The sequence below is a fragment of the Boleophthalmus pectinirostris genome, unplaced genomic scaffold, assembly GCF_026225935.1.
Source record: "Boleophthalmus pectinirostris isolate CB_2022bp ecotype Guang Dong unplaced genomic scaffold, ASM2622593v1 HiC_scaffold_9, whole genome shotgun sequence".
NCBI classification, from domain to species: domain Eukaryota; kingdom Metazoa; phylum Chordata; class Actinopteri; order Gobiiformes; family Gobiidae; genus Boleophthalmus; species Boleophthalmus pectinirostris.
In genome coordinates this window covers 15,107,831-15,134,541 of record NW_026571541.1, presented here as the reverse complement: position 1 = coordinate 15,134,541, position 26,711 = coordinate 15,107,831, and the positions used below count along the sequence as shown (strand labels likewise).

At 37.1% G+C, this 26,711-nt stretch overlaps 1 protein-coding gene across 1 annotated transcript in view; it reads right to left on the bottom strand.

Moving 5' to 3' along the window:
- The window catches only part of LOC110163639 (membrane-associated phosphatidylinositol transfer protein 3), a 72,948-nt gene that overhangs the window by 1,410 nt on the left and 44,827 nt on the right, over positions 1 to 26,711 (bottom strand). The window contains exons 4-13 of the mRNA XM_055147973.1: positions 24,250 to 24,320; positions 23,494 to 23,714; positions 13,110 to 13,299; positions 11,964 to 12,086; positions 11,077 to 11,261; positions 7,655 to 7,812; positions 7,126 to 7,296; positions 2,328 to 2,498; positions 1,269 to 1,417; positions 299 to 415 (exon numbers count right to left, since the gene is read on the bottom strand). Coding sequence (XP_055003948.1) covers positions 299 to 415; positions 1,269 to 1,417; positions 2,328 to 2,498; positions 7,126 to 7,296; positions 7,655 to 7,812; positions 11,077 to 11,261; positions 11,964 to 12,086; positions 13,110 to 13,299; positions 23,494 to 23,714; positions 24,250 to 24,320 — 1,556 coding nt within the window. The remainder of the gene's footprint in view (positions 1 to 298; positions 416 to 1,268; positions 1,418 to 2,327; positions 2,499 to 7,125; positions 7,297 to 7,654; positions 7,813 to 11,076; positions 11,262 to 11,963; positions 12,087 to 13,109; positions 13,300 to 23,493; positions 23,715 to 24,249; positions 24,321 to 26,711) is intronic.

Below are 26,711 nucleotides of genomic sequence, written 5' to 3'. Positions count from 1 at the left end.
TGCTAATGTCTTGACTCAAAAACACAAAAGGAGAATTGGCTCTGTAGATAGAAATATGGCCTTGATTTTTCTGCTTGGTGTAGCTCAGAAGAGTCAAGTAATTGTTGTGTGTCTGTTTATGCTACGTGAGAAAGCGTGGGAGTACTCGAAAAAAAAAAAAAAAAATCACACAGCTCAACATAACCATCCACTTCATATTGTAAATGAGACGACAAAAAGAGCAAAACACTTATGATTTGTAGGCATGGAAAAAACTTGTTAGAAAAGTGAAAAAAAAAAAAGTAAAAATTAAAAGTACCCTCAATTTAACATGTGTCCTCCTTCTGAGCCATTTTTCCCGTGGACTGGATGGAGAGAAAGGAGCTGAGTCCAAATGGTCTGCTTCCTGGGTCTTCACGCAGTCACAACGCATGAGCTGCAATAAAAAATACACAGATCACCAGCTTGGTCCTCAAAGAACTACTCTAGCAGCACAGATTGCAAGGTTCACAGTAGCTTTTAAATTGAATCCATGATAAAGTTTCAATCATACACCACGAGTGGGGTGGAGAGCTTTTGTGACAAGAGCTGACACAAATTAAGATCTGAGAGAGAGATGGTTTTAAAGAGTTATAAGAAATGCCTCACTACCTGAAGAATATGCATTGAATTACAGTGAGGTGTCAGTGAAAAAATATTTTGATTAAAACACAAAATTTTGCTGAATGTACATTTTTAAAAATAAAAAACAATCATGCTACAAGAGGAAATTGAAACTGGATGCCTCACCTGGTTGAATGCCATGTCCCTTGAATATTTGCACTTGGCAAACAATTGTGGCTATATTAACCTTTCTTTTGTTTAACATATAGACATAACAGCTCCCCCTTCTCCCTCTATAAAACAGAATCCTGGTTTACTTTGTAACACATGTTTTGATTAAGCAGTGCACCTCAGCAAAAAGGTGTTCCCCACACTATGAAAAAAGGTGTGAACATGCCTCTGACTTGTTTTCACTGTTGAAATCTACTATTCCTTTAATTTGTATTTTAATTTGAAATCATGCTTCTAGAAATAAACATAATATGGATAGACATGCACCATACTAATAAGACAGTTGACTTTTTACACAATATGCAAAACAACTGCAGACCTTTTTGTCTGTCAGTTAATATTTATGTTGTGTAGCTTTAGCCTTGGTCTTTCATAACTGTTAAAACACAGTGAGTCCCTGAGTCCCACCCAGGGAAATTTAAAACGCCCCCAGTCTTCCTCTTTGAGCCGCTAACCTGGCGGAGAACAAACGCTGCTACATCAGTGGATTCCCAGTAGGAGGCATGGAAAAGATGAGGCAGAGCCACTGTGGGGAAGGCAGTGAGAACATCAGGGCAGTACAGAGCATAGTCCAGCCGCTTGGAGCCCCACCACGTACTAGAAACTGCACACAGAGAATTGTGGGTAGTAATTGGTTACAGTTACATTTAGTAGTCAGTAGTCAGATCATGAATATTAAATGATTCCTTTAAGATTAGTGTATCACAATCTCTTTCCTAATTGAGATTTAAGATCTTCAAGTGTCTATTGGATTTTTGCTTATGTAATTGAGTGAAATTAGTTTTACTCCAGTACAGATTTATTTATAAAAGCACTTAAAAATAGAATGGCTGTATGTTGTCTGCATATAATTATAAAGAGATATAATTGTCCGCGAACCAGGAAGTAAATCCGGTTAGCATTCTGGCTGTTGAGTGGTGTGATGGCAAAAGTCTGTTCTGGTCTCTGAAAAGTTATGTGAAGCACTCATGAACTCACTACTGTAAATAATTATGATGCTCAAGATGTGTTGAAAGAGAGAGGAATAAGGAATATGTTTGGACTACTGCAAACAATGACTGCATTTTTAAGACCTGTAAAGACCTTTAAAGTTAAGTTAAAGTATGAGTATTATCTTTCTGACATAAATCAGTGGCAACAGTGTCTCAATTGGAAGAGCGTTTATCCACTGATCCGAAGGTTGACGGTCTGAATCCCACTCTCAACATAAACATGAAACATAAACATGGTGAGTGGTCAGATCCATTGACCCACAGCTGGTGTGATTCCAGCTCCCACAGATGAATACTGTTGTTAATGAATGTGTGTGTGAATGGGTGAGTGGTTCCTTGATGTGAAGCGCTTTGAGTGCCTTGAATATGTAAAAGTGCTATGTGACCATTTACCATAGAATAATCAAATGTTAGTTAGAATCAGTGTGCATTTTTGCTCTTCCCCACAATGTGATTTTAACTGTATTACATTATAATATTTGGTAACAAGCTCTTACTTAAATACAAAGTGTTTTCACTCACTGTTGCTGATTAGGTTTCCGAGTTGGCTCATGGAATAGACAGATGTTTCACTTCCCACACTGGTCACACTGGGTCTGCGTCCTCCTTCCTCCTCTTTTTCAGTCTTACCCTCTGATGACGGGCTTTGTTCACTTTTTAAGAAAACATTTGAATGGCCTTGAATACTTTCATCTGTGAATAAGAAAGGAACAGAAAAATGAAGGACAGAAACATGAGAAAAGAAGCTTTGAGGAGACAACAACTGGTCCAGTGTAGTCTTTAAATCAATAGTAGTTTTGGCTAATAAGATCACTTCTCGCTGTGTATTGACTTGCTTTGGACTATATCAATGAAGCCAAAGGGAGCAGAGGCAGCTGAAGGCTAGTGAGGGACTACTACTTTTAGATAAGAATCCAGTTGTATTGGTTTTTGCAAGTCTACTATAAGCATAGAATATGCAGACACAAGATCAAAAATACAACGATTAACAACAGACTATTATATAACTGCTGAGTAAAGCCTTTGCATAAAACTATAAAACTGGTTCTATAAATGTACCTCAAAGTAGTGCCTCAGAAGTGATATAACTTTCCAAGTATGATTTGAGCCCAGTTATTAAAACATTTATATAAAGAGAGGATATGACAGAGGAATTCATAAATTTAATTTATTTCTCTGTCATGACCAACATAGAAATTAAAAGTGCACTGCATAACATTTCTAGTGGATGGTCCACTGAGTGTTCCACACTATAGATTAAACCTATTTATCATTATTCAGATCTGTGGCGAGTCGTCCCTATTCACAGGAGTTGTTGTATTTTTGAGCAATAGAAACACCTGTATGTTGAATGAATGCTAGATGTATATGTTTAATGTCACAACAATGGAAGCAATAACATCCCCGCGGAGACAAGCAGGTGGTGTACCCTCCACCAAAAAAGTTGCGCAGTGCACCTTTGAGCCTACACTAAACCAGGTCATTTTACAAAAATAACATGTCTAAAACTATAGTATGTATATACCAGGACTGGACTAAACTACTATAAAATGTAACCAGGTCAAAACTACTAATTGAATTGAAGAACTAATAGTGTACGGAAGTTCCCCTGGAGTGAATCTACTTATTATTCCTTGAGACAGACAACCTTGAGGAGACATATTTCATCAATAATCCAACCATATGAAAGACAAATGTGCAACAGCTCAGTTTAATATAACACATTATTTTTCACATAGAAAGACAAAGTACATCTAATGCTGGAGCTTCTATCAAGAGAAAGATCATTTTAAACATGCATTGTGTAACTTTTCATGTATTGTCCACCATCTGCTTGTCCCTATGGAGATGGTGTTGCCTTGTCTAGAATGTCCCAGTATGGCATTAGACATATTAGTCTGGCATTTACTCAGTATCATTGTTTTTTTGTTGACTTAAAAAACTTTTTATTTATTTTTTTTTACTGTGAGGGGAGACAAATAAGTGTAATGCCATCCTGTGGAACATTCCAGACATGTTGCACAGTGTACCTTCAAATTCATGACTCAAATTTGGTTATGTAATTGTAAGTTATCCCAGGGCTTTGTCAGATACATTTTATAACGATACCTCCAGATTGACTAGGGGCTAAAGTAGTCTTGACTAATGCACAGAGCTGCACAGAGGACATTTCAATCACATTGGGCTGAGAGGAAAATAGTCCCTCGTATCTCTCAACAATAAAAGGAGCATTTGTGTGCAGTACATGATGTGTATGTACTCTCTGGGGACACTTATAATCACTGCTTGAGAGTTCTCCTTCATTCGAGAAATAGTAGTTGTACTGTCTGTGTAATCCCTCAGTCGTCCAGGTAGTGTCCAAAAAAGGCTGAATTCTGTCAAATGAACCAAAATAAAATTTTCAGTCAGCAAACTACACAGCTCAACACCATACTCAGCAACTTTGTGATGACTTAAATTTGAGGCAATTTGGCTCACAATTACATCTTTATTATATATGTACTGACAATATGACAATAATTTATTTTGCCAGTAAGCCCCAATAGTCCCCGAGGAGCAGTTGTACTGTCCGTAATGTACATGGGGAATTTAACCTTACATCTTATTTCACATATTCTTGAGCTGTGCATTGGATATGAATTTAAATCTAGACAGTGATCAGAATTTTAACCCATCTCACAGTATGGCTACAGCAAGTAAAGTAAGTCATCTAAAATGTGACTGCAGTGAATAATGTGTAACCTTGTGGTGTCAAAGTGGATTCGCAAAACTAGCTTCTCAATATTCAGGACAGATGCGCACCAATTGAACTGCAGAATCTGACACAGAGGCAATATAATGGCAAAATAACATCTCACTAGGAGTCCTGATATCAGTGCAGATTCCTGGAAGACTTTCACAATTACAAGGATGAATCATGTTAATGGCACATCCACTGGTATAGGTATGAGAACGCACAAATCTGACACACACAGTATCAGTTTGTTATTGTTAATAAGCTCCTGAGCTCCTTTTCTTTACAATTTATAGGACATTCACCGCACAGAGACCACAAAGAAAAAAAAAGTTATGATGAGGCAAAATCAGTTCAGTCGAAAGGACAAATAAACAAAATAATAAATATATAGATTTATTTGTATTGTTAGTAATTGATATTTTGAAAAAATGCAAATCATGAGATTGAGGATTTTGTATACTTCTATGTATGTTACTCCTGACTTTCTAAATCAAAAAGCAGGGCTATTGTGCAATTAAATAATTGTCATTATCTATCACTTTATCTGTGTGTGTGTGTGTATGTATATATATATATATATATATATATATACATATATATATATATATATGGTGATGGCGAACCAACCAGACATAGTGGTGGTGGATAAGAAACAGAGCAGAGCCGTGCTGGTGGACATCGCAATACCAAGCGATGGTAATATCAGGAAAAAGGAACACGAGAAGCTAGAGAAATACCAGGGGCTCAAGGAAGAGCTGGAGAGAGCCTGGAAAGTAAAGGCATCAGTGGTGCCTGTGGTGATCGGAGCACTCGGGGCTGTAACCCCCAAACTGGAAGAGTGGCTTCAACAGATACTGGGAAAAACAATGGACATCTCAGTCCAGAAAAGTGCAGTACTGGGAACAGCAAAGATACTGCGCAGAACTCTCAAGCTCCCAGGCCTCTGGTAGAGGACCCGAGCTGAATGAGGGTGAGAGAGACCTACCACCGTGGAAGTGAGAAACACATTTTATATATATATATATATATATATATATATATATATATATATATATATATATATATATATATATATATATATATATATATATATATATATATATATATATATACATATATATATATATATATATATTTTTTTTTTTTACAATTTCTGACTTCAATTAAAAATCTAAATCCTCCAGTGTACACAAATACACAGATAGATAATTTTTTTGTCCATATCGCCCAGCTCTATGTTGGGAATACACTAATGTAAGTCACTAATGTGATGGGGAAAAAATGGGCTACAGTTCCCCACTCCTCCTGTGTCCTCATATTTCCCAGTGGGTCATAACTAGAAATCAATAGGAAGTGGCTTCCTCCTTTCTAAATTGGCAACATTCTTTATAATAAGCTCAGCTGTTGACAGCTGCTGATGACAAAGTTTTAGCCACACGAATCCCATTTGCTGGTTCTCTGTTAGCTTAGGATAACTAATAATCATTATTCAGGGCAGCAAATGGATGGCTGTGTTTCTTCATCATGTGGGACTCTCTGTTTGAGTCTTAGCACCTGCCAGGGGATTTTCATTTAGCAAATGACTACATCAAATATATATTTAACCACAATTAGAACAAGTGTGTCTATGTAATTATTTCATTTAGCTTAATCAGCATGGCAACACGCTGATAATTGGAGTTACCAAATGAAAACATTAAAAGAACAAAAATTGGATAAAAATCTAAAACTAAAGCTGCAGAGCATCTTAAATCTTTTCTATTTTTTCACTTTTTGTTTATTGTATGTATGCATGTATTTATTTATTTATTTATGAAATAAAGAACACAAGTAAGAAATCAGTTGTTGTATGTCACCGTCTGAAAAATATCACTATTTGAAAACATATATCGACAAGAGCATTTATGAAAATTTTTAACAGACAGCATTTTGGTTTGTTCAGGTTTGTTTTCAGGTTTGTTCATCTATGCTATTCTTGTTATTAAAACTAGTGTACACTCCTTATCCTACTGATAATGAGGTAGGAGCAGAGAAAAGGTAGAGGAACCAGTGGATGCGTCATAACTACTGTTTAGAGTGTGCCTCTGTGTCCCAAAAGTGGGCTAACACATGCTTCAGATAAATCATAGGCTCATTAAAGAACGCTCGTCCGTACAGCCAGCCCTCTTGGGGGACTACAACATCTTATCTGGCAATGACTATCTCACATCCTGTGCGCAAGGACCAGACAGATGGAAAGCGAAAGGTGGGGCTCGGACACTAGAGTAAGCACAAATGGATTTAAACTTTGGACACTTGGGGAAAAGAACTGCATTCCATCTGTCCTTCTACGAGAAAGTGCACTGCAAAATCTCTTTTGTCTTCATGGCCAAAAAAAGTAAAATGCTGTGCATCCAAAGACTTGGGGGTTAGTTCACAGTGCCCATGCAGCGTAACAAGCCTGTTGAATGTCTCTCCCTGCTCGTCAGCTCATTTCACACTATACTAATGTGTCTAATATAGCCTATATGCATGAACTATTTAAAATGAACTACTCTCTTTAATTGGACTGGCAAATGATTTGAAGAGATTTCTTGCTCTTACCTAAGAGCATAGTGCGACCATCTCCGAGGGGGTAGCGCTGGTAGCGGGGCACGGCAAACGGGGGTAACCTGTGAAAGAGGGGCTGCAACAGGGGCTCCAGTCTGGAGGCAGAGGGGTCCGAAGGGTAAAACAAGTTGAAGATCTGAGAGCAGGCAGGGCGAAGCTGGCTCACTGCCAAGAAAAACAAAAATTCTTATGTAAAAAGTGAATCAGTTTTATCTTTTGTTATTACAATATTTAATTGTTCACTAAATTTTTTGGTTGAACACTAACAACTAGTTATAAAACTTTCAATTCATTTTAGATAACCGCTCTATATACAGCTACATTCTGTTGTTACAGTACAAAAAAAAATCATAATAACAGCCCATCCTCCAAACAGTGGCCATGGGGTAAACTCTCAGGAGCAGAGGGCCCAGTATACAGCCTGGGGGTGGGAACCCTCTTTCAGATCTACAGGAAAATATGTCAAAAGAACCTATTTGCAGAAATGGCCTAGTCTTGGCACTTGTGGTAGCACATGTCTTACCTTGGACATTGGGCAGCACAGTCCTCCTCATGGCCAGCACCAAGCCCAGTGGACAGCCCAGCAAGAAACAATCAGACACCTCAAAGTCAAAACGGCCTGGATTCAACACCAAACTGGGGTTACTGCCACCACGCACCTCTACTCCCTCCTTCATCAAACTGCAAAAGAAAAAAAATGCATTACTGAAGAAATGGAGAATTCATTCTGTGACGATTTAGAAAAACATCCTATCTAATTTGTAAGATCGTTGACATGTTTAGCTTTCAAATCCACTCTAGACCTTTTCTAAATACTAGGGAAATGAACGAGCGAGCTGGGACTCCAAATAATCCCAAAGTAAATTGATGAAACCAATATAAATGTTTTACAGCAGTGCGTAATGTTTGTAGATTTTATCCTCTACAGTGATTACTTGCTGAGATACACAACAAAATTCCCCGCAGTGAGGCCATTAAAGTGTGCACTGGGAGAGGGATTATCCACCCCTCTCTTGTCTCCTTTAAAAGCCAAGATCAATACTGCCTTTGTTTTCTTATGCCACTCTCTCTCTCAAGTTCACCCCTTCACTCGGAGCTCATTCTGTGGTTGTGTAATCATCAGCCTGTTGTTTACCCTCATGTCCACTACTGTAAATGTCTTGTGTTATCTAACCAACATGCAGTGAGAAAAGGTTAGCGTTTCATTAAAGGTTACCAGGACTCTGCTGTATTTAAGAGGGAGGCAAGTATGCTTGGTTACTCACTTTTAAACACTTTAGAAGAATGTGGATTGAAATTACGTTATTATCACTTTTTATTATCACAGATTTTGACTGCTAGATCTGAGCTCTGTCTTTCTCTCTTTCTCTCTCTCTCTAACACACAAGTCCTGCATGTTTAGGCTGAGTTCTATTTCACTATTTCATTTAATTTTTATTTGTTTGAGCAACATGCCTGTATAAGGTACATTACAAACACGCTGGTGCCCAAAAGGAGTAGGTTGAAGTTTAAAAAACTTGTCAAGTCCTACCCCATTTGTTTTAAATTAACATGTGGTTAACACTTTGTAGACTAATAAACCAGGATTACTCAAACATGAATGAAGCAAAACACTACTCCATATATGTTACTGATGATGTAAAAACATTGTGCCATGGCTTAAAGCTCACAGGAGTTAATTTTGTGTAATATAGGACCTTGAAAATACTGGATGGTATCTTTAATGCTCAAATGATGCAAATGTAAATTATTCTATTTTATCTAAAATTACAAAAAAGGGGGAAATCAAGGACCCCTAAATAAAATGTAAAAGAGCTAAAAGATAAAAGGTAGTTGGATTTGACAGAATTGTACAAAGAAAAAAAAAATCAACAGGCCTATTCATATATTAATTGATACTGAAACAACTATCAAAACTAAATATACACATATGTAATGAAAAAATATACACAAATGGAACAAATTGGGATCTTTCCTGAATAGTTTTAAAGTAGCTAAATAGCTATATTGGAACTAGTTTTTAATTGAATTAAAACAACTAATTTTGTGATTGTGAAATTATATTCTATTTTGTAAAAACAACAACAATGAAAGTTTATTATTACGATTGTGGTATTAGAATTGGTATTCATACTAAGGGCTTTTTCTTATCCAAATTGAGTTTGAAATTTTAGAATCGTGAAAACACAATGAGCCTCAACAAGGTGTGTGTGTAAAAATTCACACTACACACAATATACACTAATCTGGGAAGCCACTGGGGTGAAATGAGGAATAATGTCTTGGAAAGCAGATTTAATAAGACCTCTTGGTGCAGGGCTTTTCTACCAGGGCTAATAAAGGCGGAGAGAGCTATATGGAGCAGAGGTTAGCCACAGCAGAGCCACACTAAGGCTTAATCAAGTTGGATCCAGTAGAAAGTACACTACTCCCCCATGAACAGTAAGTGTCAAAAGTGAAGACATTTGCTTCTATTCTGGCCTCAATAACAATGTTGTAAGCCCCATCCACAATAGTTGTATCCATTAAACCTAACCTGAGCCAGCTAATTCACCTGCACACAGTTTAACAGCCTGGCAAAGGTACAGTTGCTATTTATAGAGTAGGCAGGAAAGGGAGGACCAGACAAGCTGCAAATATTGATAAAGAACCAGAGCCAAGCAGACTGACATATTGTGAAATGAGGGGTGCTATGAAGCATCTGGCTGTGGATGAACCCGTAACACACATCAGATTCTGTCACAGAGAAAGGGACAGGGAGATGGATGGCAGAAAAGTATTATTTGTATTTTATTATTCTGTTATTGTGTGTGGGTGCTTAGTCTGGTCTGATCTCCATGAAGACAGAATACCATAATACCATACTGTGAAACATTTCAGACAAAGTAATAACATCTACATGGAGAAACTCATTTGACAGACCCTCCACCAGAAAAGTTAGTCTGTCAATGCACCTTTAACAAGAAGATAATCCTACATAATGTTGTCAGTGCACACCAAAAAAACAACTGATCTGAAAACAGACACATTTTTTAGTTTCAAGAGCATGGCATATTTAAATAAATCAACAGTATTTGTTGTTACTGTATACATTAATAGCTAATATGAATTTTAAAGTCATACAATTATTATTATTATTATTATTATTATATAAAAGCACTGCAGAAGTTTTTTGATGGAGGATCTGCTACCTGCTTGTCTCCATGGAGATGTTATTGCTTTCATGGAATGTTTCAGGGTATGACATTAAACATACGCATTGAGCATTTATTCAAGATGGGTTTTTCTATTCAAAAATGCAATAATTCTTCCATGAACAGGGGTGACTCTCCACAGATATGAATTGTAATGTAGTGCTGTAAACTGCTTGTCTCGCTCATGATAGATAGGTTTAATCTATATTGTGGAACATTCTAGACAAAACAATGACATTTCCATGGAGATATGCAAGTAGCAGGCAGGGCAGGAGCCAGAAAAGCTGCACAGTGCATCTTTAACAGCTAGTTTGCATTTAATTATTCACTTACTCAAAGTGGTGGGCAACCCTGTGTCCAGCTTTTGTGTGAGTAAGAGTCAGACTCCAGGCCATAAATGCTATATTCAAACCACAGCCATTTTTCAACAGTAAGAACACACACGTCTTGCTGTAGTGAAATGCCAGTATGAAGAGGCAGGGCCAGCAGCACAGAATTAATTCTGCAGTTTTGGACAGGAAGTCAGTGGATCCATATCAATTATTAATTTTTAGAGATCAATATTGGGGTTTACGTGAACAAAATGTGAAATAACGTGAACTCCGAAAAAATGTCTTCTTTATGCACCTAAGGTAAACTGTTTTTGGACATAATATAATTTAAGATACTGAAAATGTATATTGCAATGTTATTAAACTAATCTATGGAGCAATACCAGTAGACTATACCAGAGTACTATAGTGTTGTATACCTGGAGAAAAAGCCACGTTGACCTGCAGAAGATGAGTCTCCATCATAGGAGTCACTCTGTTTGCGGCTCAGAGAGGGTGCTCCTTGGCCGTTGTTTGGAGCCGAAATGTCAATATTGCTTTTACTCAATCTTTTACTGGAACTCAACCCAAGACTGGACTCTCTCTGGGGCCCTGATGAACTGTCCTGTGTGGAGAGCAGATTAAAAATTATGTTATTGTAAGATAATTTTAACCAATATCACATAAATACTAAGACTCAAATAATATTCTAATCATTATGGCACTGGTAAGAGGGTGTTATACTGCATAGATATTGCTATCAACATAAAGTCTAGCGGAAGGAAAATATGTAAGAAATTAAGCAGGTTCAATTTGGCCTGGACCTTTCTTTTCTTCTGCAAATATCTCTCTTCGCTTTATAATACCACCACCCAATTCATATTCTACGTCATTCAAATTCAAATGAATATGCAAATCACAGGTAGAAATTTGGTGGCACAAGCCCAGAGGACAGAAGCAGAAGGGAATGAGGAGGAAGTCCACATTAAGTTTAATATTTAGATTTTCAGGCTGAGGAGTGCAAAAGCTTGAGTAAAGTGAATAGAAAGAGAGGGATTAAGAAATAAAAATGTGGTAAATCAAATTTTATTGCCATCACTTTGTTGTACGAACCAAATCACATTTCATATAACAGTCAGAAACTCATAAAATCTCACAATGTTCAACTTTCTGGGAAAAGCGCCAAGGTTGTTGTTTCACTATGTTTGTGTAGTTTAATTAACTTCTCTGAAAGGAAAGGTATGACAGGCATGTAAGCATAATCATAATTTTACAGAGATGTCTTCATAAAACCCTCACACATCCCATTACCAGAGCTGAGCCGTACCTTCAGGCTCTCGGTGCTGTTATTTCTGCTGCTGTTGTTTGGGCTGCCAGTCCTGTGATGGTTACTGAAGCACAGGGCGTCAAAGCACAGCACGCCACCCACACAGTCTCCCATAAGGCAGACCTGCACAAAATACACACACAATCCAACACAATGCATCAGAACAGAACCAGAGTGGCCAGAAAGCCACATGCACACAGATGAATGAATATGATTACAAGTGAAAACATATCATTTCAAAATGTCAGAGAGCCTGGCTCAGACAATAGAGAGGCATAACAATAATAAATACAGCGATTTATGTACAGTGAGTAACTTATGGCCTTTTATATCTGCATGTGGCATTTACACTCTGCATTCATAATACAAACAAGTCAGATGAATCAGGGTGTAATTATGAGTAGTTGTAGAAGTATGAATAATGTGCAACAACTGTCCAAGTCATACCCACTTATAAAACAACCAAACATTTATTTACACTGATATATACTGATTTTAGTCAATTGTGGCTTGTAATGAAATCCTGTCAGTTAATCCAAAAAAGCAATGAATGCCTCTGAGATAATAACTTAAAACTCTATGTCTCCACTGCAAAACAATATGTAAATAAAATAGACTAAAGGACCCTTGTGGACCTTGACCCTATGTTCTGTATGTATAGAAAATGTCAGGGCCTGCCTTCAAGGTCCATTTTCTTGCAGGAAAAGCCAAGAGCAGACTGAATCCAAATAATAGCCATTTTTCTATCTTGAAACAAGGTATATTTGAACAATAGTTTAAAAAGTACTTTTAAATTTTTAATAAAACAATTATACATTTATTCACTACATCACTGGGTAATGAAAACAAAATTCAATTGAAAAAAAAAAAAAAAACTACTGAGTTAAATGTGAGCAAATTTACTAAAAGTCTTTCCAAATATACTGAAGGACTATTGCCAGTGAACTGCCTTATACCAGTTCTGAGCCAAGGCCTGTTTTAGATTCTGAGGCAATATCCCAATAGTCAAATTCTGTTTAAATCAAAAGGATACCAAGAGCCAAGAGTAGTCTAATGAAATTTCTAGAGTTCATATAAATGAGTTTTTAGAAATAAAGACTCGATTCATGTTTTCACAGACATCTTGGAGAGTATGCTGACGCACACCTGACCAGTAAAGCCCTGTCCGTCCTCAGACTGGAGGAAGCTGCGGTACACCTGGTTGGCCCTGGCGATCACGGTTGCCACGGCATCCTGGTATCGAGGTGAGACAATGGCGAGGAGAGGGAGTGCTGCAAGAGGGAGATGGTCCACACTGCTGGAGACACAGCTCTCATCATAGCTGTATGGGTTTAGACTGACAAGAAAACAGAAAATATGTAATTTAGGCACAATATCCATGACGATTCAAAGATTAAAACACTATGGAACCTGTGAAAGTATTAAACATGTGAATCAAGTCTCTGATTAAATGAGTTTCAGCATTTTCTGGATAAAAGCGAAATATAAATAAAACACAACTGGCAGCAAGATAACAGTCTGAGAACATTTTACCTTAAGTGGGCAATTTATCAAAGCAGAAATAATAATTTAAAAACATTGAGACTATTGAGATATTAATGTATTAATTATTAAGAAAAATGTGACTCTTGGTCACATTTTGTGCTATAAATGTGCTATATAAATAAACTTGAATTGAATTGAATTGGTTAAATCCTCATATTATTTTAAAGTTAACATTACAGTTTGTCATATTTGGGACTGTAAAACATAAAACTTAATACAATTCAATCAAGCCCATACGTATGATTTATTTGCAGCACCAACTGGCTTGACTCCTTCTTGTGTTTTTTCTTACTTCAGATTGGCGCTAGCCTGAACTCTCCTTGAGCTGTGCCCTGTCTATCCCCGTCCATCATTTCTCTGATTACAGAATATAGCAACAATTTAGATCCATGGTTGAAAAATGTCAGCACACCCATCGCCTGGTGACACAGAAGGGCACAGCCTGGTCCTAACATTAGTAAAGTCTGCAGAAACCTATATCAAGATCCACAGTACTAGAAGATTACTACATTATCCTGTCATTTTATGTTTGCCCTTTCCATGGCTGCAAGCAACCATTTCTTGTATCTGGTCAGTTGATAGGAGCATTTATACCAACTGCTAGGATGGATACAGTGATACCATTGTGTTTCTACTACTATCTCAAGTACAAAAAAGTTGAAGTCACAAGAAACAAGCAGGTAGTTTTCTCACTCACTCACACCTGAGCTGTCCAGCATGTTCAGCCAATAGGTTCTAGTCGAAATACCAAAGAAATCTAGCAAGAAAAAAAAATTTGTAAAACGTGTCATCTTTGGGTCAGACCTGAAGATGTGTGTGGATTTCAACATGCTGAGGAATAATACAGTGAGATTTGGCACTGACATTTCTGCATTGCTTTGTGTTTCTGCGATTTTTCCCGATACTGATGCATGTGAGTTTATAGAATACAGGGTCTACACAACAATCTGATGCGACTATATATTTGTCAAGCAGGGTATTTATGGTGGTAATTACTAATATAACAGAAGTTATATTAGTAGTTAGTAGTACAAAGTGGTACGTATGCATTTGTTTCTTTAAATAGTAGTATCTGTGCAGCATATTGATTATTGCCGTATCAGCATATTGTAAAATTATATTGTGGGTCACGTATAGCCAACTGTTTCAAATCATGAGAGAACATGAGATTCCCACACTCTTGACTCTAGTACAGCTCCAGCTTGGTGTAAAGCCTTTTATATATTAATTTTAACACTTATCTGAGCTTATCAAAGAATCCATATTGCAATCACCTTAATTATTCCGTATGTGTCAAAGCTGTAAACAACTGTCATAACATGTCACTGAAATGAACAGTAGAAAAGTCCCATAAGTATTCAAAGCCCCTTCTAAGACAGAGCTGGGTTCACGATCCACAAGAAAATAAGTCACACACCTGGCGCAGTGCTCCACAAATACCAGGTGAGGCACTTTCTATTACGGAGCATAATTAGCTGATTATGCAAACACTTGTTAGCTTTATTAAAATGATTCACATCCTGTTTTACAACCCACTGAGTTTAGTTAAAAGATTAACGTCTTTGCATTTGTGACGTTATGTTTAGGATAAAAGGATTATAATTTGACTCTGTGAATTTAACAACCCATCTCACTCCCATCTGCTTTTATGACTGTAATTACTCTTAATAATCTTAAACATCATTTCCGTAGATTATGCTGGTGGGGTAAGAAAAATAGATGTCGTAAAAGTGTTCCACAGCTGTAGAGAGCACTTAAGCACAAAAACAAATTTGTGAGTATTACTGGATGCAACCATTGACTTGAGAAAACAATTTATTTATTATCGCAAGGATAAAAGTACCTCCATTCTGAATGTGTGAGAGGAGATGTTCAAGAGGTGTTACTAAAGCTAAAGTCAAAGTAATTATTTTTATGTTTATGAAAAAGTGGGAATGGGGAAAATGTAATACTTACATTTTATACCTAAAAAATATAAATATATAAAAGTTTTTTTTTTTCTCCATCTTATTTACACAATAGGTCTTTGATTGTAAGATGACTATGTCACAGAACAAATGAACACTACCACATTAAACCGCATGTCCCTTTTCAAGCAACAGGTTTTAGTAAAAATTCCTGAGCTCTATGGTCTCCAGGGAGCGCATGAATGCAGCATTACTATGATGTAATGATCTTTTAACAGAAACGGTCAGGGAGAGAGCCCATGTGAGAAGATTAAAAATCAGATGAGTTTCATCTCATCTAACCTTGAGGTGGTCTCTGATATTGTGGCTCTTACGTATAATCTAAGGTCTGACAGATTAGAAGTGAACTGCACCCACTCCTGTTTAATGGATGGCTTGGCACTGCATTTGCGCAATTAGTGAGTATAACAGCAATCCTTTGTACGCTCCTCTTAATGAGGAAGAGGAGCAGGAATGGGAGGAGAGCATCTATAGCGTCAGTAATGAAAGTCTCCCCAGTGGAGGACAGAGCCAAGTTAACATCGTCAGCAGTCTCTCCGCAATGAGAAAATGCCAGAGCTAATTCATTGTAACCTTTCAGAAGTCCCCAGAGCAAAACAGTTTCACAAACTTGTTTTAAAGTTGAATGTTCTAGTTTGTGTTGTGTTACTTTTATAAGGTAGAGACAATGTTTCCTGTTGCCGTTAATTGGGTACAAGATGTTATTGTTTTGTGAAAGTAACATCATGAATATTACATTATCCTGAAAAAACAGGCTGTATCAAAATTATAGTAGCACCTTTTAAGAATATTGCTGAATTGGGATTGTCATGACGATTTTGAAGTACGATATAGATTGCTGAAGAAACTATAGACGATAAATGATAATATTAAAACAAAATTATACCACTGACACAATAACTCTAAAGAAGTATTATGCCCAAATCTAAAACATTTAATTGGTTAATTTGTATACATCATGGCTCATAGAAGTTATTTATTCAACCTTCTACACCTTAAATCTAATCATAGAACAGAAAAATAACAAAAAAATCCCTGCTAGTATAAAGAAAAACTCCCCATTATACCTACTGACCACCAAAAATTATTGTTCCATCAACATATACAGAACTCCATATAGTAATTATCGTGACAGGCCATAATTGCACCCCTGCAATTTGGAAATATTATAGATATATTAGATATTATTATTATAATAGTTAATATATATTAACATTAGTTTAACAATAAAAATTGTGAATATAGCAATGTATTTTTAAAACAAAAACCTTTTATAAAAATAACTGCATTGATCCTACTGGAACGTTTTCTCTAAATATTGATACAGCACAACTACTGCTTAATAATTGATTTTCCTATATCCCCAGAGGAGGGAAGTAATTTTTTCTCACTCACTGTTAATTGGGTGCACAGCAGTAGAAGGTGTGACGACAACACTAGATACTTTTCGACTTCCTGTGTATAGCATGTCCAATACAGCTGGTGTGTGTTGTCTTGACACCCAGCACAGTGGCTTCATTATCAGGCTGGGATAATAATGAACTCTGAGAGCCCCTCAGAGAGAAGCGATCCCTCCTAATGCACATGGAAACAAACACAACACGGACTGGAAAATCTTCTCCACAGAGACTTCTTCCAGTGCCACAGGAATTATCACACACTTAGTCCAGAGTGCATTGTTTATTTGATTTTTTTTTTACTTCAAATGTGCTAAGAGACTCCATCACCTTCAGCTCTGTAGTGTTATTTTTTTATTTAGCCAAAGCTGTTAGCTACAATGAGAGTAAATTAGGCACGCAGCAGTATTTGGTTCTCCGCATGGCTGTGGAGTCCTGTCTCTAGTGTGTTTATGTTGGCACGCGAGTAATGAGACTTTGCACACCCACGGGTCCAACACTGTCATTAGCACAAACAGTGTTAACCACTGAAAGAGGAGTGGAAAAAGTGTAGCATTGTGAGATGTGTGGGCGCGCTCAGAGCCAACTGACTGTGCATATTGTGAGAGTATGCTGAAAAACCTGGAGCAATCTGGATTTAAGCAGGTTTTAGATTTTTAATGCAAGGAAGGCATGCATTGTACGGCAGTTAAACTCAAAGGTAGGACTGAATAATTTTGGAAAAATATCCTGTTGAGTTTTATCAATCTGAGATTTTTTTAGAATTGAGATTACTTTTGAAATTTTAGTTTTAAGGAAAACATATTGTGCTTTAGTTCTGCTATATAGTTATAATCTACAACCTGTGGAAGCCAGGAATTTGTGATAGCTGCACATCACACTAGAGGCTAGAAGATCTTTTTGTGTTGGTGCCAAGTGACCATGGAATGCTGCCAAATCCTACAGTATCACTGATTAAGATAAAATTGGGGAAGTACAGAGCAGTGGGCGTATATCTGTGGCGGTGAAAACAAGGATTGATCGGCAATTGGCAAAGTGATTAAAGATTGCTCAAACACACACGAATGACTCCAGATACAACTTTGAAAAGGTAAAACAAACGTGGTCAAAAGCTCTGAAAAGTCAATTTTGCATAATAGGATAATAATAGGATTTAGTTCAAAGTTCACATTTAAACATGTCCTGAATTAATAATAATACTAGAAACACATTTTTCTACAGTTCTACAGGGTGTGCACTTTGCATGAATATAACCTATTTTGTTGGGTGTGGAGGAAACAATGGTACCTCAAAAATAGCAGCCTTCGCGATTTGCTAATATAAGCTGGTGACATAGTGACAAACAGAAACGGCCATTCTACAAGTCTGTTTACAGAATGGATTCATCTACAGAGATTTTCACACATTACTATCTTTAAAAATAAAGTTTTTGTATTTTATTTCCATTGCTTTCAATGTCTTTCAGTTTCACTCAGCTAATTGCTCAGTTTCTTGGCTTGAGAAGTATGTGTTCAGCTCTCTGTTTATCACCATTAACATACAAAAAGTAGCAGTTACACATCACTTTATTTTTATGTAATTATTTGTTTAGCTGTGACACTGAACAAATGAGTGTTTTTCAGTATTCTTTATTTTCCTTCTGTAGACTGTAGCCCTGTGGGAAAGTGACCAGTGTACTGTAGCAAAAACAAAAACAAAAGCTGATAACAAAAACTTACTGGAGGAAAAAAAGTTAATATAACCTCAAAAATGGAAACAGAAAATGCAACTAAGATCAACAAAAATCTATTCTTGCTTTTATAAGTAAGAGCTAAAAAGCTATAGAAAGAACACATAAAAGGATGAGTGTATCTTGAATAGTAAGTAAAAGCAATACTGACTACAATTTCAAAAAAGGAGTTGGATCAGTTTGCTATCAGGAAAAATATACACTTTATGCATATAATGATGACTACTGCTTTAGCCCTTTATTCGAGTAGTCGATTAATTGGTCAATGCTGTCTCAGTTGACCAAAGTTTGTATTGGTTGACATCTTATTTTATTTACTGTAGATTATAAGGATTCATATGAGACAACAGCAGAAAGGAGATGTTAGTAAGTGAGTTAGCTGGAGATTTGGTATTTTTGGGATTTATATGTAAAATGGCATACTAAACTAATGATTCACAAGATTCCTGATTTTATATTTCAGAGTTGTTTTTTTTGCATAAATACCGGTAGCTATTCTTTCATGAACTCTCTTGCAGGTGTAGCCTTGTGAGAGCAGTTTGGGTTCAGATACATCGAGATACGTAAAAGTTTTGAGAGCTTTTGCCACGCCCACTTTTTAAATCGACTAATCAATCGACAGGACATGTCTTTAGCTGACCAGGAATTTCTTAAACTGACAACAGCCTTAATCACAACACAATTTCTTCAGTACATTTTTGATCCAATACTTCAAACATGTAGGTATAAAGAAATTATTAAAATGGTTTGATTGTTTATCACTATAATTGTCTACTTTACTAGCGTAATGAAGTCTAGATTGTTCCATGAATTAAAAAGAAATCTAAAATTCTTAGTATGAATGTATAATGTATGTGTCCTTTAGCAGCACATAGCACAGGGGTATTAACTGTGGCTGACTGCTGTGTGTATTGTGGAATGTGGAATGTATGTCGTGTATTTTTCATGTGGACTAATATGAGCAAGCCAAGTGGAGCACACACACGGCACTCTCCTCTTATTTCTGCTACAGTCTGCGCCGCTCTCTGTAACGTCAATTACAGACACAGGGCTCTACCCGGCTGCCAGCCACATCCCTCTGCTACGCTTATTAACAGCTCTCAACACAGAAATTAAAGAATGAGAATGTCAAGCTGTCACAGATAAAACCACTGACCAGCTAGAGGGTGACAGTAAACGTGAAATACATTATAGTTACACTGAAGCGACTCAAATAAGAGGCAGCTGCCAAAAGTGAAACAGCAGAAACTGACCTGTTAACGAAGGTTATATTTAAAGGTACACGATGCTCTGAGAAAGCACTGGACACAGAAACCCCATACATTTTTGAAATCTGTTTTTCTTTTTAACTATGAATAATATTTGTGTCTGAAATAAAGAATAAATAATAATAAAATAATAAATTGTCACTTGCTTGTATCCATGGAGATGTTATTGCTTTGCTTGCCTGGAATGTTCCACAGAATGGCATTCAACTTTTCCATCTCCATCAAAATAAGTAGGTGACACCACCAGGCTAAATTACAGGTAAGAGCTATGGAGAGGTGAGACCGCTTACTGTAAGAATACATACCTGTAGCAAAATAAAAGCAAGATAAGTCAATTTCATGCCATATTAAAGGACATTCCAGCTAAAGCAATACAATTTCCAAGAAGACAAGGAGTTGGCAGACGGCCCTCCAGAAAAGTTACGCAATGCACCTTTGACACCTGATTTTGTTAATAATGTGTAAAAAAAACCTAACTGTGGCTAGACAGCCGTGACATAATAATCATGTCCCCAAACCCCTCTAGATCAAAGAGATCAGACAAGCCTTGATCAAAAGAGAACGGCATAATAATATCTCTTAGAATTTCAGATAGAGAGTGATGTGATGGCCTTTGGGGCTAAGTCATTCAACAAAACAATTAAAAAGGTTACGCATAAAATATTCCTCATGGTTAAATGCTGCCTGGGAATGAAAAATGTCAAAAGCATACTAATTAGCAGTGCACTGTCTGCTCTCTGGGCTTTTGTCAATATTTTTTTCTAATTAACCTTTTCTATCCTTGAGCCAAGCATTCTGCCCATCATGTCAATTCCAGTAGACAGGCATGTTTCAAAAGGGCTTCCCAATCAGCAACGGCCTATGCACCTTTCTCATTGTGTTTCTAAAGCCATTTAAGCTACTACCACAATAAGGAGTAAAGAAGAGAGAGATTGAACTGGATTTAAGGGGGAAACAATGAATAGTCAGTCACCTAATTACTCCATCTGAGTAACTAGTTCCTTTTCATAATCTTACAAAACATTGATGCGTAAACACATTTTCCTTCTCAATACACAGACAGGTGAAGAAGTCTGGGTTTGAGATTGTAGATACGCTTCACTATGTGTGGTTCATTTACTCCTGTGTGAAACTGAGCAGTCAGAGGAGAAGAAAGCATAGTCTGAGGCTGCCAGACAGAACGCCCTCCCTATTTAATACTGTACAGCTGCCTTGGAGAGCGGGGTTGTTTGGTGGTTCATTCCCAACTTGGTGTGACTCGGTTGCTGTTGCCTTGTCACATACAGTCATTCGTATGGGGTTATTGTGGATATTTTACATAAATAATTTAAAGGTACATTGTGTAACTTTGCTGGTGGAGGGTCTGTCAAGGGTGCTTTGTCTGGGATGTTTCATAATATGGCATTAAACCTTTCTATCTTCATGCAGGCTGAACCAGACCAGAAGTTAGATTTCAGATCTGTGGAGACAATCCCACTCAGAGTCAGAAAGCCTGGTTTTCTAGGTTTTGTGAACAGTAAAACCACATTTAATAGAGTAAATGTAATAAATGTAGAGCTGATTAATGTCATACTGTGGAACATTCCAGGCAGAGCAATGACATATCTATAGAAACAAGCAGGTGATGGTCCCCCAACCAAAGAGTTGCATAGTGCACCTTTAATAAAAACTGGACATTATGTGAAAAAAGATGAAAAGTCGATGCCTATTACTGGTTATGTCCTCTCTATTGAAATGACTGAAATGCCTCACTGATAAAGCATCCTGTCTTCCTTTGATATCTGAGTGGTACAGATAATTTGATTATGAAACATGCCTTTTCCCTGTGAGAATTGCTTATCAGACTGGACTGAAGCAGATGACTAACCGCTCAATAAGTTGTCCCAGATCGGACTGAAGAAGGCAGGGTGACAGGTGACGCATGCTATTCAAGTGCCTCTGAATACATCTGAGTCACACATGAGGCGAGATGTGTCATAGCTCAGTTAATCCGCTTCCATTTGCTCTTGATGTTTCTGTTTAATTAGACCAATAGCTCATTACATTTATGGCAGTTTATACTCATAATCCAGGATATCCACACGAAGTCTCCGAGATAGTTAAGGAATCATCAGTTTGTAAAATGCAAGAAAAGAAATGAAGAAAAGTGCAGTCAAACATGATTATACAAATGACTATAATAATTCATATTTATTGCCACTTTGAATCTTCATCTCACTTCAACAATCTCAACAAGATGCAGTTATGTATTTTTCTTTTCATTGCATTATATCATTTTTTGTCAGGTCCACAGGTGTTGTTATGCAGATGGGTTGGAATGGTCCATTAACTCCAGTAATGTGTCCATAAGTGAGTGGACATGCGCAGGGGGCTGTAAATATATCCACCTATGCCCGTCCACCATGAGCAGGGTGAACAGGACCTGGAGGAGATGTCATCTGACAGAGCAGAGAAATTTTTCTTCACACCGCATTAAAGGGACAGGGCAGCAGCAGTGGGGTTTTCTGTCATAACGAAGGGAACCGCACAGTGAACCAGGTCAACCAGTCATGTGACACTGTGTCTTGATATGTCCAAACAAATATAAAGGGCATGTAGGGATGTGCTTATTTGTTTAAGATAATATTGAGTTTAACTGCCTTATCTGACAAGTGTGGTTATTTTATCCTAATGTCTTTCCCATAAAGCAAGTTTAATTATTTAATGAGCATTTACTAGATTTTGCCCGGGTTTGGATCATTAAAATAAAAAATAGTCATGAATTTCTCATCTATTTCAGCTGTTTTTTTTTCTTTGTAGGACCAGCATAAAGAACACTAAATTTTAAGTTTTGTCTGGATGCTGTTACTATTAGACATGCATTTTGTAATGGTAAAAATGAATAGAATCATTACACAGTTTGCTAATCAACTTGATTCTTTACTCACCACTGTCTGTGCTTTAGCAACAGAATGTTCATATATTTTCACTCCAGCAAATGTGCTCCTATGAGTGGATTTATTTATTTTTTGAGGTAAAAATGTAAGAGATGGGCCATCTCTCACTGATGTTCATTTCAATCAAGACTAACTTTCCTATTCCAAATATGACATCTGTTTCTCCTGCTGCACAAGTCTAAGAACCACTTTAGATCCTTGAGTCTGATGACTGGATAGAATTTCAGATCAGAACTCTTATGCTATTGACACAAATAAAATGTCTGCATTTTTTTTTAAACCTCAGTACATTGTATGGATGATATATTGGCACTAATATATATTAACCAAAAATTGCCATATTTTAATCCACTGCTGGATGCCGATGTATTAAAACATAACAAATACTGTTTGACATGCAACATTATTGCATTACTGGTGAGAAAATAGCATCCAGTTACTTTTACTGTGAGTGAAGAATATAAAAGGCTGATATCACCATTTGCCAAAATCAACCACAAATCTTAGAGGAAGAGAAATACTGACTATTTGCTGAAAAAATAACAGACCATCCCTGATAGAATGACATTTTCTTCACCCACTACATCACATTCATAATAACTTTTATAAATTAGCAAACCCCACTGTAAAAGACCCACCTCATCAGAATGAGCCCAACAGACATCTGATTAGTTTGTGTGTCACTCACTTGGAGACCAGGGAGAAGGCTTCGGCGCACACAGCTGGACATGGCACCAGTTTGATCATCACGTGTTCAACCGCGGCCTGGAAGTGCGCCCGTGTCACCTTCTCCAGCACAGACGACAGAGTGGCCACATCACCTGCCTTCGTGTTGGGGTCTCCACCTGCCGTGTCCAGGATGTTCCCCCCATGGACCACCAGCAGCAGAACATGCGTCTTACATTTGTTCTGTAAAAGAGTTGTAAAGGCTCAGATGAGTAGGTAGATGAGTAAAGATTTACTTACTGAAGTTACCAATATGTGTACATGGTTGTATCCTCTGATTTAGAGCTAGTTTTTCGTATCTTGTCCTGTCAAGTTTAGTTTTAGAAATTATCTGGCTGAATCAGGGTTAAGTTTTGGATTTATAATAATAATAATACATATCACACTGCACAACACTTGCATAGCGTTTTTCAAGATACACAAACACTGGTTTTAAAGAAATGGGTTTTTCTTTATTTACTCATATGACAAATATCACTTTTGGGTTCAATGCAAGTCTGGTTGCAGCCATTACACAATTATTGAGGTTTATTATTGTGCAATATATTTTTGGTTAAATGCTACCTTTTGAACTCAGTTTTGACCAGGATCTAAAACTAGCCACATTTTCTACCACTGAAAAAGATAAAAGTGCCTTGAAAGCCAAATATTTGTGTTAAGTTGCACCGTCACAACAAGAGAGACCATATTTCTGTGTAATGGTAAATAATGACCCCACCTCCATGTCCTCTTGACCCTCGATGCTGCTCTGGGGGGCACAGTGTGGACCTCTCAGCTGGTACAAGTTTTCTGAAATGGATAGAAAGAAAAGGTCACTGTAAGAGCCAATGCACCCATTAGCAAAAACATAAATGAATATTGATCTGGGCAAATCATCAATATCTCTAATGCCTCTTCATCCCTCTACTACTTTTAGGCTCTAATGGCAAAACCGTAATATTCACAGGTCAATACAAACAGTGTCTGGTCTCCATCTATGCCTCTATATTCAGCAGTGAGAATTTGATTTTTGCTGCAATCTTAACCACTCAACCACACTCACAAGTCATAGTACATTTTTTGCCGGTTCTGTACTCAGATAAGTAGATTTAGATTGTGGGTAAGGCATTGTATGGTGTAAAACATAAGTCAGATAATTGTTACAAACCACTTAATGGCAGCGAAAAGTTAAAATGAGAGAATAATGCAATTTTTGCTTTGCACTGGCCACAAGGAATCATCTGTGGTCACTGTGCTAAACTCAAACAAAGGGCTAAAAATTATCACTAGTCAAGGTAACACATTTTGAAGTGAATGTTGCTGAAGTAAATATAAAAGAGAAACCAGAGCAGAAAGCAGAATTATTCCCCAAAAAGTATTCTAACCATACAATATTGTCAAAAACTCACACTGCAATAAAATAAATAGCAGAATGCAACACTTACGTAGTTCGTATAATGAGTCATAGAAGTCCATAATTCAACCCTCTACAGCACAAATCTGATCATAAAACAGAAAAATAACCATCAATTTCCCACTAGTGCAAGAAGTGCATGTTAACTATCAAACCCAAAAAAGTATTGTCCCATCTGTTTTGTATTGATTAGGCCTAATGATCATCAAACTATTTGTCAACTCAGATTCTTGCTTGTTGGTTTGATTTATTTTGTTGCTAAAGCTAATGTGGATGCTCACTTACTGCATAAATTATAGTAAAGCCCTAATCCTTAAAAAAAAATATTGTGCTTGAGTTTGCTATATAGTTATAATCTACAACACTATTACTACTACGACTATGTTATCATTATGTTATAATGTACACATTAGACATCATAAAATGATAAGACACTCAAAAGAAAGATGGATACAGTGTTTAAAATGAAATATTAAGTTTATCAAAGCTGCATCACTGATTAATGTTAGTACAGATTAGGGGGTGTATGCCGGAAGAGGGGTTGACCGGCAATATGGCCTAGAAAATAAGTGATTAAAGATTACTCAAACATGCACAAATCACTCCACATACAAGTTCATGAAATTCACTAGACATAATTACATTTCCGGATTATGTGTAGATGCATGTTTTCTTTCAGTTTTACAGCAAACACCCAGGGAGCCTTGCCAAACTCATTAGCCTCTCCAGAAACCTTCAGACGCTGTGTCATCCTATCTACCCTCCTCTTCCTATTTTCCTGTCTGCACTGGAGACACGGCTGTGCTCCTCTTGTGCGCACGTTGTTTACTCTGCTTCCTGGTCTGGGACTCGTTGTCATGGGGCTCTCTCTGTCAGCTCCGCTCTCTGCACACCACCCGCCTGCGTCGCTCGCCTCAAACAGCTCTGCGCACACAAGGGACACAGCACACAGCCAACTATTTTGGGTGGAAAAGTAACAGGAAATCAATGGAGAGGAGCTTTTCTTTAGCTGAAAGGGAGAGACAGAGCCAAGAGAAATAAAGTTCTTTAAGAAACTATGAAGTCCTGCAGTGTCTAAAAGAGCAAAAAAAATAATCTTTGCAGGACATATAATCCAGTATCTAACCTTTCAAGGAGAAGGAAGGCATTAATCTGCCAATAGTACACTATAGTGCAGTACATAGTATAAAGCAATGCTGGCATTTCTCCATATGTTATCACAATAGCCTGAATGTCAATGCAGTGATTTTTAAATGTACATCAGTGTATCAGTAGTATAGACAGCCAAACATATGACTGATGTCCTTTCGAATATGTTAGTAATGTCGTTACTGGTACTGCTCTTGTTTATCAGTATTACTATAGTTACCCCATATCCTTATCATAGTCACAATTCTGTGTGTGAATGAAAATTTTAAAAAAGGGCCATAATTAAGTAAAAACAGATAAATAAAGGCTTCTTTTGAATGCATAGATTAGGACACTCTGAGGCTCAAAAGCAATTATCCTATTTTGGCACAATCAATGCCTCAATACCACAATTGAGCTATAAAAAATATTTAAATAAGACTGTGGTTTAGTTGATGGATGGTACAAGCAGGAGAAAGCAATTTGAACACTTCAATAATTCTCTAAGAAGTCTTAATTGAATTACGTGAGCTCAATTCAAAACTCAAAAACAAAACATTCAACAATGTCCAGTATAGTTGTACACTGAAGAAAGACTTTTTGGTAAGTAATAATAAATACGTATTACTGGAAATACCAGTACCAGAAATATTTGTCTA